The sequence below is a fragment of the Peromyscus maniculatus genome, chromosome 4 (genome assembly GCF_049852395.1).
Source record: "Peromyscus maniculatus bairdii isolate BWxNUB_F1_BW_parent chromosome 4, HU_Pman_BW_mat_3.1, whole genome shotgun sequence".
Taxonomy (NCBI): domain Eukaryota; kingdom Metazoa; phylum Chordata; class Mammalia; order Rodentia; family Cricetidae; genus Peromyscus; species Peromyscus maniculatus.
The window spans coordinates 42609463-42624324 of NC_134855.1; the positions used below are offsets into that span (position 1 = coordinate 42609463).

The window sequence follows — 14862 nt, forward strand, 5'->3', positions numbered from 1 at the left end:
ATATGCAACTAAGGGTACATTACTAAAAGAGTTTGTATAACTAGTGACTTAACAACATTAACTTAACAACATTATTTTGTTGTTATTAACAACAAAAATCAATTTTTCTAAAAATAATTTAGCTCCCAATTAACAATATGGTTTGCTTTTTTTTTTTTTTTTTTGGCTATTTTAAACTCAGAAATACATCTAGTTCAAAATGGTTTATAATTATAGTCAACAAGTTGTAGGTAGTTTCATTTAATTGATAACTCAAGCTTTTATTATACTTATTAATATTTTTAAGGTAGCATAGCCGAAATACAGTGTGTAAAAAATTATTCTGAACCAGTTTTTGGTTTTCACTTTTGGCTGTGCTGAGGATCAAACCCAGGACCTCAAGCATTGGCAAAACTACTTGACTACATCCTGACACCTTGTTCTTTGAGACAAGGTGTCACTTTACAGCACAGTCAGACCTTGAACTCACGACTGTTATGTCATTGCCTCATCAGGGCAGGGTCTAAAGTATGTGCTTCCAAACCCTGTACCAACCCCCAACTTCTCCTTCATATTGCATAATGAAAACTTTGATGCTACAAAAGTAAATAAAGACAATTCGCTGCTTAAAGTTGTACATTTAGCAAAATACCATAGGAGTGTATAATCACACAAGAACACAAACAAGTCATTTTTTTAACTAAGATTTAATTTTAACTAATAAATTCTAAGTAATGAGTGTAATACCAATCCAAGTCTTCAATAATTTTCAATGCATGACCGTTTTGTACTCAAAGGTGAAATATTCTTTTCACCATGGTTTAATTTCAGCCTATTTGTTATATCTCTCCTTAAACATTCTTCTTTGCAACCTTTTTCTTCCATTTTTTTTTCTTAGTGAGTCACATACAGATTGGCTAAAGAGCCATCCTAGTACAGTAATGTTTCAACTTGCAAGGAAGGACACCCCTGTTGAGCTGATAGAACTCCACCAGCTGTATGAGATCTGTGAACTTTGTGTGGCCTTCATCCAGGGTGTGGAACATCTCACCATCATCTTCCATCTTCACGAGGACAAGCAACAAGCCAGTGAAAGAAAAAACAATGACCAAATGAGCAAATGTTTTAAAACAAAACAAAGGAGGTGATAAATACTCCGAACAGCAAGTATAGTCCTCTGCACACTACATTTTCATAAGACTAAATCAACAAGCATATAAAACTAAGGACCATGAAAACAGCCCCATGGCCACTTTTCCTGGGAACATCTCTTGCATTTGAAAGCAGTATCTATTTTTTGATTAAGTAGTCTGATTCTTTCTCTCCTAATTTTCCCAGTGTTCTATATAATGATAACATATTGATTGCCTATCAACAGTGAGGATTCTGTACTCTTTACTAAGTAAAAAACTTCAATGTTTTCACTTAGAGTTGTTTTCATTTTCTTCTTCTTCTTTTTTTTTTTTTTTGTTTTAGTCATGTGTTTGGGCATGGATCACTTCTTATTTACTGGGTTTGCTGATCACATACTAAAAAATAATCAACAAAGCAGGGAGGATACGTTAATCAGCTATTGGAAAAATCCAGAAAGAGGCAACTCAGGAGTGATCGCCAGACTTCTAGCAATCTTACAAAATAGCTTCCTAAGGAGGGATCCTATCTCTGCCACTCTGTGGGTTTCCAGTGTGCACACCACACACATGCACACATATCAGCATGTATCAGCAATACAGCAGAAACACCAAAGCAGGCTATGACAAATATTTTCTTAGTGTTCTAAGACTAATTTAGATACCTGTTAGCAATGCCACATCTTTGATTTCATTATGGCTAAAAAGAAGTTAATGGGAAACAACAAAAGCATATATTTTTGAGAGGAGGAAGGAGACAAACAGGGCTTTCAAGAACTGCTTTGTAAAAATCTGTTAGTGACATTCAAAAGGAGGACTTTTTAGTGGCCTTTAACAATAGGTGGCATGAGGTCTACGCAGTATTGCTAAATCATATTTTGTAGAAAAGGAGAAATTTAATTTTTACAATTCCTGTATTTCTTATATTAATTCAGGCTCATAAAACCATTTCTGCCAAACTTAACTCTAGTCAAAGTACAAGCTCCCAAATTGTATTTAATAAAAGGAACAAAAGAAAACCAAAGTTTCCCAAAGCGTATGCATTAAGAACATCTCCAATCCATGAACCTGAAGTCACAATTACTTACCGGTATGATTTGAAAGTGTTTTATCTTTTGTCTGTGACTCATTGACAGTACAAAAGTTCTGGGGTTACTCTGACTGTCCCGTACCAAGAAAACTCTAAAGAGAGAGAAGGAATTTCATTGTGTCTTTCTTCATACTCAGATTTCATAGAAATATATTGTATACAAATGCAGGAAAGCATACATATAAATAGGGGCCTCCTTTACTGGGTGATCAATGGGTAAGACTATCCAACTTGGCGAAGAACAGGTAATAAACATACACAATAAAACTGTCATTATACTAATGGAATATAGTAGGGTAAATACACAATCCTTTTGTCAGGTTGCATGATCACTACTGCCAATATAATGTGAAAGTGGCATCAATAATTACTGTTGTGTCCTTTTCTCACTGAGAAACTAGATACTCCCACATAGCTATCCATCATAAAGAATGGACATCACTATTTTAACTGACGGGTCATGACAGGCTGCTGAAAGGAGGTAATTATTTGGAATGAAATAGGTTTTTTTTGGGGGGGTGGTTGACCTTCTTCTCCAGCAGGCCCTCTTGTTTCTACCACTATATATTCTAACAAATTAATCTAGAAATTGTTTGTGAAATGTTTAGGTAAAGATGTTTTAAGTAAAAGAAACACCCAAACAACCTGCACTTTAACCTTGAAGAGTCCAGCATAAAACCTTTATAATGTCAGGCTAGACAAGCAAGATGTGGCCTAATGGCCTAAGGAAAAAAGACTACCAGGCAGGGAGACGTATTTACTGGCAGTGCTGTGCAAAACCAGTTTTGTATTAATTATTGGGAAGCACACTGTGTAGATGTCCCTCTGCTGACTCCAATACTAATCTCACTGTGCCTGGGCAAAGAGGCAGCCAGTGTCTGAGGCAAGCATCCATTTCGTGTGTGTACTGTGTAAGACTCAGAAATGACATCACTGAGGACGAGACAAAAGGGCATTTCAGTGGTAAAGCAAGCTGTAATTCTCTTCCCTTCCCAAGAAGATCAGCACCACCACCTAGTGGGCTACTTGGCGCCACCACATCTTTCCAAAAAAAAATTTAAAGAAACATATTCAATTATTTTATTTAATTTATAAATACTGGACTCTAAAATTACTGGAATTGTAATCTTCTAAAACACTTAGGTAAGTATTTTTTTTTTCTTGGTCTCTTCTCTGTAGCTCTGCAACTCATCAAATTTATAACCCCAAGGACTATGCTTCATGTAGAGAAACATAGTCACATCTCTTCTTAGAGTCAAATGAAATGTGTAAATGTGCATCTTTATCTAAATGCCAGTGTCAAAAAAACCTCAAAACTGTCAACATCTTAAGTCAATCTTTGTGCTTGTTTAAATGGATACTGCTTTCTTTCCTTTCAAATACCAACGCAACCCATCCCACCTCCCCAATTTGCTCTATATTTGAGAAAGAAATCTGGGTAGAATTATACTAAGTGAATGAAATATACCAAGTGAAACAGAAAATCCTTCTGATTATTAATGTTTGACAATTTATTTTATCTTCCTCTCTTATACTCATTAAAAATAATAAGAGATATCACCAAAAAGAAATTTTATAGGTACATACTATTTTAGAGACATAAAAAGAAATATAAATGGGGCAAGAATTCAAAATATACACAAAAAAATTTACAATTAATGTATTTTGCAACTTATCCAAGAAACCCAATTTAAGACAACACCATGCTATAAAATATATTAGGGATTATATCTATTATATATGCAAACCAAAATGTTGATACATCAAAGAGATTTGAATGCTACCACTCATCAATTAGTATCTGAGATGATGGCATTCACACAAACAAAATGGATATTAATGCCAATTGGTCAAAGATAAAGTATCCAGTTATTTGGTTATTTATGCACAAATATTAAATACTGCTATAATACTGTGATAACTGTGCTTATAGAACAAAAGTACCGCTCCTTTGTGATAAGTCAAAATTAAAATTTCTTAGTATGTGCTACGTAATCATCATTCATAGGGGGAACAATCCAAACATTATCACTCAAACTGCAAATATCAAACTTACCCATCCACAGGCCCCTGCCGGATAATCAGCTGCTGAGCTTCGTCTCTAGAAATTTTGTGATGAAACCATGGCTGGGACCGATGGATAGCTGCAGGAAGACAAAGTTTGTTTGTCTGACATGATCATGATTTCGTTACATGCACTTCCCATCTTATCCCATGCAACTCTATCTGGAGGAACATCGATCTGGTTTTCCACCAACTGACTGACAAACACTGAAAGTAGACATACCCATATTCACAGCAGAGCTCTGGGATGGGGCAGTGGGGCTACCGTGATTCCCCAGGCGCAAACATCCTTTCTTCTGAGCAAAGAAAAAAAAAAGAAACAAACAAAAATAAAATCTCAACTTCTCGGGTGAAATGACTCAAGTCAGAACCATTTGAGAAAGATGAAGTTATTGGTACCCTCCAAGCGAGTCCTTCCTCCACAGCAACTGAAAGAGCTTCAGTGGGGTTGTCTATCACTCTGCTCTTCTGACCTGAGAAGTCCATTGCTACGAGGGAATTCTCTGATATGCTTCTCTGAAAAATGCAAACAATAGAACAAAAACATTTGAACTATCAATATATATTTTACCACTAACCTTCATTTTTTTTCTGTCCATATGTGTCCACTCTGGACTGGGATTCTGTCAGGGACCCTGCAAGTGTCATGGCCAGCAGGGAAATGACCCTTGCAAGGTGAAGATCTGCACCACTTTAGCAGGTGCTGGGTCAAAACTTCCAGAGTCTGACCTCACAGTTTATTTCTCCTACATATTTAAGCACAGAAAAACTTTGGGGGAAGTCTCCACATGACAATTACCACAACAAAGCTTTAGGCATAGCTACCTAGGAACTCCTGTGACCTTTATTATAAGAATAGGTTCTATTGACTGATATACAGTACTCAGGGGAAGGGCCTAAGGAGGAAGGATTTTAATAAGAACAAGAATGGATTCTGTTGGTACATGATGCAAGGTACATGGGACCTTTTTTCATAAGGATGGGTTCTATTCACTGGGAGATGAGAGCCTAAACAATGCTCAGGATATTGGGGGTTTCCAGGAGGCTGGCTCCATGGAATAGCAAAAACATCATAGGTTGTTAGACAACATCCACTCCAGCTTTTAGGTGACCAAGCATCAGTCATTTTCTCCCTTTGAAGAAAAAAAGGCCTGTGTGTTTAACAATTCTTGTTTCTTCAATGCTTTCTTTAAACTGTGCCTCCTACAGGATTCCAAATGTGGCTAATCAGAAATTTAAAAGTTAAAATATATATAAAAGGTAAAGTGGTGGTCTAACATTCATTAGTCCAGTGAGTTTTCTGTCAAGATAACTAAGTAAACAATGAATGGATGGATTTAGTAGAACTCCGAAATAAAGCGAGCTCTTCATATTTTCCAGGAAGATGGCAAAATGTCTATTGAGCAAAGAATAACTCTTTATGTTAAAATGATCCATTAGTTCATAATTCTAAGCTTTTTAAAAATTATCAATTAAATGTCAGGTTCAACTACTTACGAAATAGCCTTTTATTTTGTGTTTTATCTGCATGTATATCAGTGCAGCACAAGCATATAGTGCTCAGAGAGGTTAAAAGAGACTAAATTCCCCAGAACGGGAGTTATAGAGGATGTGTGAGCCACTGTGTGGGTACTGAGAAACAAACCCAGGTCCTATGGACAAGCAGCCAGTGCTCTTAACCCCTGAGCCATCTCTCCAGCCTGGAATAGCTCTTTATAAAACTCATATCTACAAAGGGTATATTTTAAGTCAACCAGAATCTACTTAGAATTAGTATTCATGTTTTATCTTTATTATTAATCTTTAATGTACATATTCTTTAAACATGAATTTTAGCTATCCAAATATAATAGTGTGGAGATTGTTTAAAAGTATCCTTAAAATGAACACAATTTTGAAGTTTCTGAGAATTCTAGGGAATGGTAATTTATTGTTCCCCAAGCCCAAAGAATACCATGTCAGGAATTTGAAAGTACTGAGAAATCTGCTTTTTACAGTGTTTTATCATTCTAAAATGTATCATAGTTGCTGAATAAAAGTACTCATGTTTTATGATGGAACCAACTTGAACATCTATTTTGAAGATCCCTTGTCTCAACTCTAATTTTATTTAGAAAGTAAAATTTAGTGGGATAATAATTCAGACATTTCCATACTATTAAAATATCTGTGTTCAATGCCTCACCCTTTCCCTTCTTTGGGAAGACACATGGAAAAATGGGGATGACAAGCATGAACCTGAACCACAGATAGGGCCACAAAATGAAGACCGCCTTAGATAAGTAAGAAGGTCATCCATTTGTTTGTTTGTTTGTTTTGTTTTATTGCTAATTCTTTGCTTTATATTCTCTGAAAATAAAACAACCAATGCCTGGACCTTGGTTTCATTTGCGGGATGGGTATTTTGCAATAAATCTCTTAAAAAGTCTATCACCCCTCCAAGTCAAGAGTCCAGAAAAGAGATCATTTTCAAACTCTCTAGCCAAGAGTCTTGCTGTTTTCTGAAGTCCGGGAATAACATAAAACTTCCCCCAAAGAAAACAGCACAAAAGGGAAATACTTAAGTTATTCTCCATTAATTATTAAAAGAATGAACTCCAAAGTAGGGTGCTGGCCGTAAAGTCAAGTCTTGCTGCACACGGGGACCTTTGGGGAGTGCAGTTTCATAGATCTCTGAGGATTCTGCCAACCGACTGTGGTCACGTGTGGGCTTCACACAAAAGTTTATCCACAAGAAAGAATTTAGGGTCCCTTTATCACTGCATCACAGACCCCTACTTATTAGCATCTGCTATTTTCTCTTCAAAACATGTGAGAGAAGCTGCAGCCTTATTATGGCTCCCCTCTCTTCCTGAGACCGGGCTGCAATCCCCTGTCTGTTGCACGGAGTTTTTATTACTGACAGCTGCTCTTTCCTGGCTGATGCTGTCTTTGTAATCTCTATTTGCTGTCCCACTTTAGTTTACCCTTCTCACCCCGTGACCTTCTGTGCTGGGCTGTGGACCAGTCGGATATGCCTCTGCTTTGCTGACCTTAATGAAAATCATCCACCTGCCCCAACACAGAGTAACTGGCCTCGATCCTAATGATAGCTTGATCCTTATAATATCTCTGCCTCCACATGCCAAGATGGTTCTGCACTCTCAAGTTTCTGATAACATAAAAATGATGTTAGGAAAAAGACATAAACACAATCGGTTGTTTCGTGTTTTTTTTTTTTTTCCTTCCCCTCAATATGGCAGGCAAGGATGTAAAACAAGATCCCATGGTCATAATTACCAGGCAAATGCAAGGAGATGGGAAGACAAGCAGAGAACATTTGTTTTTGCTATGGTAACTACACCGTGGGAAAACAGTAATGCAGCAAATGTTTTCTACGGAATGGCAGGTGGTGGATGAAAAATTAATAGTTTACCTTTAGTGGACAAAGAAATAGAAGTGAAGCAGATTTTGACAGCCTGGAAAGGTCATTTTCAGCTCGATTTCCTTCACATAGGAAAGCAGTGCTGATAACATTCAGAACTGGTTGAATTTCTCAATTATTCACCTCCTTTTCTCACCCCTTCTTCTTAGGGGATGAATGAGACATTCCCCAAGAAGCAGTCCATGCTTATAATAGCCTTGCCTTCTTTCCAAACTGGAAGGGGCCTGGGACTAGCTTGGATTTTCCAACCCACACTTTGAAATCTGATCCACCCACTATTAGTGCAGTTTGCATAACCTGTCTCTTTAAGAGTTTAGCTACAAGGCACACCATCCCATTTGAGCAAGCTGGATCAATTTGTAGTCCCTCATTACAAAAAGGGCACAGAATTTCTCCTATATTGTCATCTCATCTCATTCCTACAGAGCCACAGGACAGTAGAGATATGATAACCCTCAAATACTATACAGTAATCCCTTTATCTTGCACAGTAGGAAACCAGTGACTAGCCAAAGTCATGCAGACAGCTTATGGTAAAAGGGGTAACTGGCATGCTGTGTCTTGTCTAGGGTTCTTTTATTGACGGCAAAGTAGGAGGCACAGGGAAGAACTTTAGTTTCGAATGTGTGGGTCAGGGTCAAAAGTGGAAAACAGAGGGAACTCTGGTCGATTTCTCCTGTCTCCTCATTCCAGCTAGGGCCCTATCAACAGGCCCTGCTTTCACATGAATCCTTACTCTGCCCTGTGAAGAATCAGGTACGTTTGGCGTCGTGAAACGGCTGCTGCTGATCCTCATCTCAAAGCCAATGAGGGATAGCTATATGCAGTTTTATAGCTATGATGTTCATTATGGTGTAGGAATCCCTTTCATCATTTCTCTTCTCAAAATGTATATGTGGAAAAAAAATCATAGACTATGCCTTTAAATGTGTAACTGGGTATCCTGTCTTTTATATGTGACTTCCTATTAAGAAGTCCCCAAATGAAAAGCAGCAAAAGGTAGGTGACAGGGCTTGGCATCTATTAAGCTTCTAATTCTTCCATAATAACCTAGAAAAGTGGGGCCCTCCACTGACACCAAAATGAGCAAAATGCCTCCCACAGCTTCTAAGTCTCCACCATGGAAATTGTGAACCACATAGATAAAAGTCAGAAACGCTGCCCTTCCTGATCATAGCGCCACCCCATGGACAGGTCTTTCTCACACATGCCCCTGAACCTCTTGCCCTCTTCAGTCCCCATACCCAACAAGAGTCACTCATGGAGCTTGTCTTCCTATACATAGTGATCAAGTAACTAAAGTCTCTCACACACACCTTGACTGCCAGCGTTTTCCACATTACCCCATATCAATGGACAAATGTGACAGTGACCCCATGCTTGCATGCTAAGGACAGTGATGAGAATGGAAAGGAGTCTGATTACAACATTTTCCTATGATTAAAAGAACATTAAACAATAATTGCCTCCAAATGCTTCGTTGCTGTTAACAAATTCATCCTAATAACTTCAAACCCTAAAAGAAATTTGGAGAGATTTAGAAGATTAAGATAAGAAAATTCAATGTGCTTTTTATATACGAGTGGATTGAAAGATAAAAGTAAGCTGACAAAGTAAAAAACACCCACCTTAAAGAGATTGCTTTTATAAAATCCATCATATTCCTTAGTTTCTTATTTTAAGGCTTATAAGATTATGTTTCAAAATGAAAAGTTATTTTTCTATCACTTAATGGAATATCACTACAAAATTGGAGGCCTTTTTCTCTATAGTTCTATCAGGCTCCACAGTCAACATCATTTCATGCCTCATTCCTAGAGCAGGGCATTTCATCTGCTACCTGATATGTGGGACACATGTACCTTCCTTGGTCACAGCCATGAAGAATATATTTTAACCTCAGTGGAAACAGAGATTTCAAACATGCACATTAACTAATTTGTAATGCAGGCACATACATCTGAATTTTGAATGCACTCAATATCAAGGATTACAGCAAAAAGAGGAGAACATAAGCTTAATGTTCAGAAATAAATTTTTGTGTTAATGTACAGCAAATGAAAATTAAGTTCTAGAGAAAGCTTGAGATGTGTGTCTGTGTATGGCTATGAATGAACATCGAGGGTACAAATGGGAAAGCAGTTCTGTGCAAATGTCATGTATAACCTAGATTCTGGCTAGATTCCAGTTTTATGGTTTCTCAGAAAGCAACTGGCTTTTTAAGGGCCTAGAACTTAAAAAAAAATTATCATTAAAATATCAGAATGCAGAAGAGCCTAGATATTCATAATCTACCTTCAAATTTTAAATCATGGTATGGTACTTGGCTATAACAATACTAAATTAATACTGAAAGAAATCTATCTACAACTCAAACCAATGGTTATTAAGGCATAATCCACAATGCCAAGAAAAATACTCAGCAAGTTATCTTATTATGACCTAATTTTCAAATGTCATAATGACCCTGAATGGCTCACATAATCCTTTCAATTCTTTTTACTTAACACATAAAATTATTGGCTTTCATACAATGCTTCATATATATTTCTGTATTCTTTTTTATTACAGAGACCAAACATATACAAAATATAAAACCAAAACTTCTTTATAACACTATATGAAAATATTGCAAAGGAATTACTTTATTTGAGAACAAAAGTCAAAATGTAAAGACATTATATGTATTAGAATATTATTTTAAGGTGTGTTACTTTTGTTTATGTTGCATTTGTTTAACTCTGTGAAGCTGTGTTACTGTGTCTGTCTACAATACCTGATGGTCTAATAAAGATCTGAAGAGCCAATAGAAAGGCAGGAGAAAGGGTAAGTGGGACTGGCAGGCAGAGAGAATAGATAGAAGGAGAAATCTGGGAGGGGAGATTTAGAAGCCAAAGAAGGAGAAGAGCCAAAAAACAAACTACAACAATTATATGTCTAGTGTAATGTAACAGTAGATAATATAATTATAAAGTCTAGATTTGAAACCTTGGTCCTTACCATGGGTGATATGCTCTGAGAACTGCAGCCACTTCTACCTTGGGATGGGTGCATATAATTCTGGTACAGCTGCATGCCATACTGCAGAACAGACACACACACACAAAAAGAAAAACATGTTCTCAAGATACAAACTCACTGAATGTTGACACTTTCATAGTTATACATACATATATATATATATAAAGGAATTACAGCATTTTCTCTTTTATAATTTTTATGTTTTTCCTTCATACAATACATCCTGACTGCAGTTTCCTGTCCCTCCACTCTTCCCTGTTCCCTGTCACCTCCCCTCTCCCCCCAAATCCACCCCTCTTCCATTTCCATTTCCCTTCCAAGAGAGACAGAGACAAAGAGAGACAGAAAAAGGAAAGAGAGAGAGAGAGAGAGAGAGAGAGAGAGAGAGGGGGGGGGATATGAAGACCTTTAGAGCTATTAATTGAACATGGCTTAACAAATTACAATAAGATTAGGTACAAACCCTCATATTAAGGCTGGATGAGGCAACCTAGTAGGAGGAAAAGGGTCCCAAGAGCAGGCAAAAGAGTCAGAGACAACCCCCACTCCCACTGTCAGGAGTCCCCCCAAAACACCAAGCCAACAACCATACCATATATGTAGAGGACCTAGCAGAGATCCATGCAGGTTGTGATTACCACTTCAGTCTCTGTGAGCCCCCTTGAGCCCTAATTCTTCAGGCTGTATTCTCCCAGTGTCCTCCACCCCTCTGGCTCTCACAATTCCTCCTCCCCCTCTTCTGCAGGGTTCACTCCTCCATTGCTGGTGAAAATACAAACTTGTTCAGCCACTATGGAAATCAGTATGGTGGTTCCTCAGACAATTGGGAATCGATCTACCTGAAGATCCAACTATAGCACTCTTGTGCATATACCCAAAGGACATCCCATCCTACCCAACAAGGACACTTGCTCAATTATGTTCAAAGTGGCTTTATTCATAACAGCCAGAAACTGGAAACAACCTAAATGTCCGTCAACTGAAGGATGGATACAGAAAATGTGGTATATTTATACAATGGAATATTACTCAGCTGTTTTTTTTTTTAAATGTCATCATAAAATTTGCAGGCAAATGGATAGAACTAGAAAAAAATTATCCAGAGTGAGGTAACCCAGACTCAGAAAGACACACTTGGTCTGTACTCACTCATAAGTGGATATTAGCTGTTAAGTAAAGGATAATCAACCTACAACCCACAGCCCAGAAAGGCTAGGTAATAAGAAGGGCTCTAGGGTGAATAAATAGATAACTTTTTTTTTTGGTTTTTCTAGTCAAGGTATCTCCTCTGTGTAGCTTTGCGCCTTCCCTGGAACTTACTCTGTAGCCAAGCTGGCCTCGAATTCACAGAGATCCACCTGCCTCTTCCTCCCGAGTGCTGAGATTAAAGGCATGTGCCACTACTGCCTGCCCAACATTTTTTAAAACAAGCAAGCAACCAATGTTTTGAAATATAAACTTCAGAGCCTTAAAAAGATACATTTAAAAAGGAAGTGTTTTTACTTAGACACAAAGCTTTTAGTGTAGCTCAATAGAACAAAGCTCTAAAATCCCCATTTCTCCTTGGTGCCAAATTGTAGTACAAGCATTTTGAGTGGTACACTGCCCAGTGATAAAGCTGACTTAGAAAATATGGTATCCTTTTGGGGACAGTGATATTTGTAAAACCTTCCATGACCTAAGAATCAATGAGAAATTCAGTCACTCTGATTTCTAATTGTGGAGTTTTGCTTTGTTAATTAAGTAAATTATAAATTTGGTCCTATGCGGATAACATACTGATAATAATAATAATAATAATAATAATAATAATAATATACTCCATAAATATCTGTCTGCATATGTTTGTGGGCCTATGTCTGCCCCCTCCCAACCACTTGTGTGTGTGTGTGTGTGTGTGTGTGTGTGTGTGTGTGTAGTCCTGAGATCAACCTTAGATGTAATTCCTCAGAGCTCAGTTACCTCAGTTACCTCCTCCTCCTCTTCCTCTTCCTTTTCCTCCATCTTCTTTTTTAGAAAAGAGCCGCATTCTGTCAGAGAACTTGTCAGGTAGGCAAGGCTGGGTGACCAGCAGGCTCCAAGCTTGCCTCTGCCCTCCCAGTGCTGAGGTTACAAATGTATACCCTCAAGCCAGCCTTCTTTTCACAGGGGTTCTGGGAATCCCACGACTCTTGTGACTCAGGTCCTCCCACTTGTAAAAACACTTGTTGGCTGGAGTATTTCCCAGCCCATTTTTTCTTTAGCTATTCTTATGGCATTTATTTTTTACTTCATGCATCAAAGAAGTGGAGACTGAATTGGATTTCAGACAGAGTTTCAGTTTGCCAAAGGTAAGCGGTGGTTGGAGCTTTGCTTTTCAGAGACAGTATCATGGAGACTTCACTAGAAGGCTACTGAGGGAAAGTCGGCCAGGATCATATGCTCGAGAAACGAGCATACAGGCTGCTAGGAGCAAATCCACTCTGGGGATGTCTGCATAACAATCTGGATGCTTTCCCCTTGAATTTGTCACTTTGCTAAAGAAAATAAAGCAATGAGATGGACAGCTTTACTGATAGAATTATTTTGGCATGCTCTTCAAACATCCCCATTGCATGGAGCTCTAATGAAACTCTGTCAGGTCCTAGCACCTGGATTCGAACATAAGCCTCGACCTTCCTCCTGGCACCGGCTTTTGTCACAACCATCACCACCCGCACACAACTCTTGCAGCATCTGAGCCAGTAGTGTTATGTAACAGAGGGAATCCAGAAAAGAAGGTGTGTCAGGCATGGAATGCAAGGGCAACAGCTTTGGGAAGCAAAATACACCATCAGCTCCAGTTGAAGATGACCATTCATTTCTCGTCTGTTCCACTTTGAAGAGAGGAATGGGCAACACCAAAATTACCTCTGAGAACAGTCCGACCATCAGACCCCTAACACCAATCTCTTTAGCTTGGGATTAACCAGGCCTCAACCTCACATCCTAGGGCCCGAGTACAGCTTGGGCCTCACTACCCGGCTTGGAGTTGTTCTGAAAAGCTGGTTGCAGATCTCTTGGTGGGTTTGCCAGCCGGGGCCACCTTCTTCTGCTCCTGCAGCCTCTCTGGGCCAGCTCCCTGTGCTGCCTCCCAGGGCAAGTGTGGGCTTATGACACACTTGTCTGCCTGCACAATACTTAGAAACCTCTACATGGAGGGCCACATACATCAAATTGTTTCCTGAACTAGTAGAAAAACGAGAGAGTGGAGGGTCATGTCCAATAAAGAGACTAAATAGAAAATATAGAACCAAGGAATCAAAACCTACCCATAGGATCAATTCTAGAACAGCTATTTTTCTACTAAAATATTTCCTTAAAGTAAATCCCACAAAGTGAATATATCTGGTAATTAGGAAAAATTGCCAGAGAGGAGAATTACTGTTCTCAAGATTTTGATTTTAACATGAATATAAACCCATTCTCATTTAAAATCCTCCATGCTGACTCTTTTATCCAATTATTTCTCAATTTCTAAAAAATTTTTTTTAATTTAAAGTTTGATTGACATTAATGGGACCTAATGAAATTTAACTCCAAGCCAACAATAACTTCCCAAAGAAAAGTAGAGGAGCTTAATTCCTAGACACATTCATTTTTAGAGAACAGATAGTAACCTCAAACCAGCACTTTCACAAGAAACATGCTGCTTGGCCACCTTTTATTTATCAGCATTGAAAAGCCAGCTACCTACTAATAAGACAGTTTTCTTCAAAGATGTATTGTCCCTGATCCTGGCAGTGCCTCTGTGCTGTTGGGGGTCTTTAGAAAGCATTTAACTCTGGCCGAGGGGTAGGGCATGGGTCACCTCAACATTTGCCTGTCCCATGGAGGGGCAGATAGGCACCAAACTAGGCTAGAGAGAAGCTGGCTGAGTTCTAATTGATGGGAAGGGAAAGAGCTGACACTTAGCCAGGATACAGCACAATACAGAAGTGATGGGCCTCTTTTCCAAGCCTCGGGTTTTCTAGAATTCTCTATGTAACTGGAGTATTTTCCATAGAGAAAAAGAATGTCTCCTATGCTGCTTGGGGTGTGTGTGTGTGTGTGTGTGTGTGTGTGTGTGTGTGTGTGTGTGTGTATGGTTTTGTATGTAGATGAGTGTATACATGTGAGCATGCATGTGTTTGGAA

At 38.4% G+C, this 14862-nt stretch overlaps 1 protein-coding gene across 2 annotated transcripts in view; it reads right to left on the reverse strand.

Moving 5' to 3' along the window:
• Nucleotides 1-667: 667 nt before the first annotated feature.
• The window catches only part of Grb14 (growth factor receptor bound protein 14), a 111904-nt gene continuing 97709 nt past the window's right edge, over nt 668-14862 (reverse strand). For both annotated transcript variants that reach the window (XM_006977171.4, XM_006977172.4), the window contains 6 exons: nt 10688-10768; nt 4663-4779; nt 4487-4559; nt 4256-4343; nt 2198-2291; nt 668-1043 (listed from right to left, as the gene is read on the reverse strand). In XM_006977171.4, coding sequence (XP_006977233.1) covers nt 897-1043; nt 2198-2291; nt 4256-4343; nt 4487-4559; nt 4663-4779; nt 10688-10768 — 600 coding nt within the window. In that variant the 3' untranslated portion in view covers nt 668-896. The remainder of the gene's footprint in view (nt 1044-2197; nt 2292-4255; nt 4344-4486; nt 4560-4662; nt 4780-10687; nt 10769-14862) is intronic.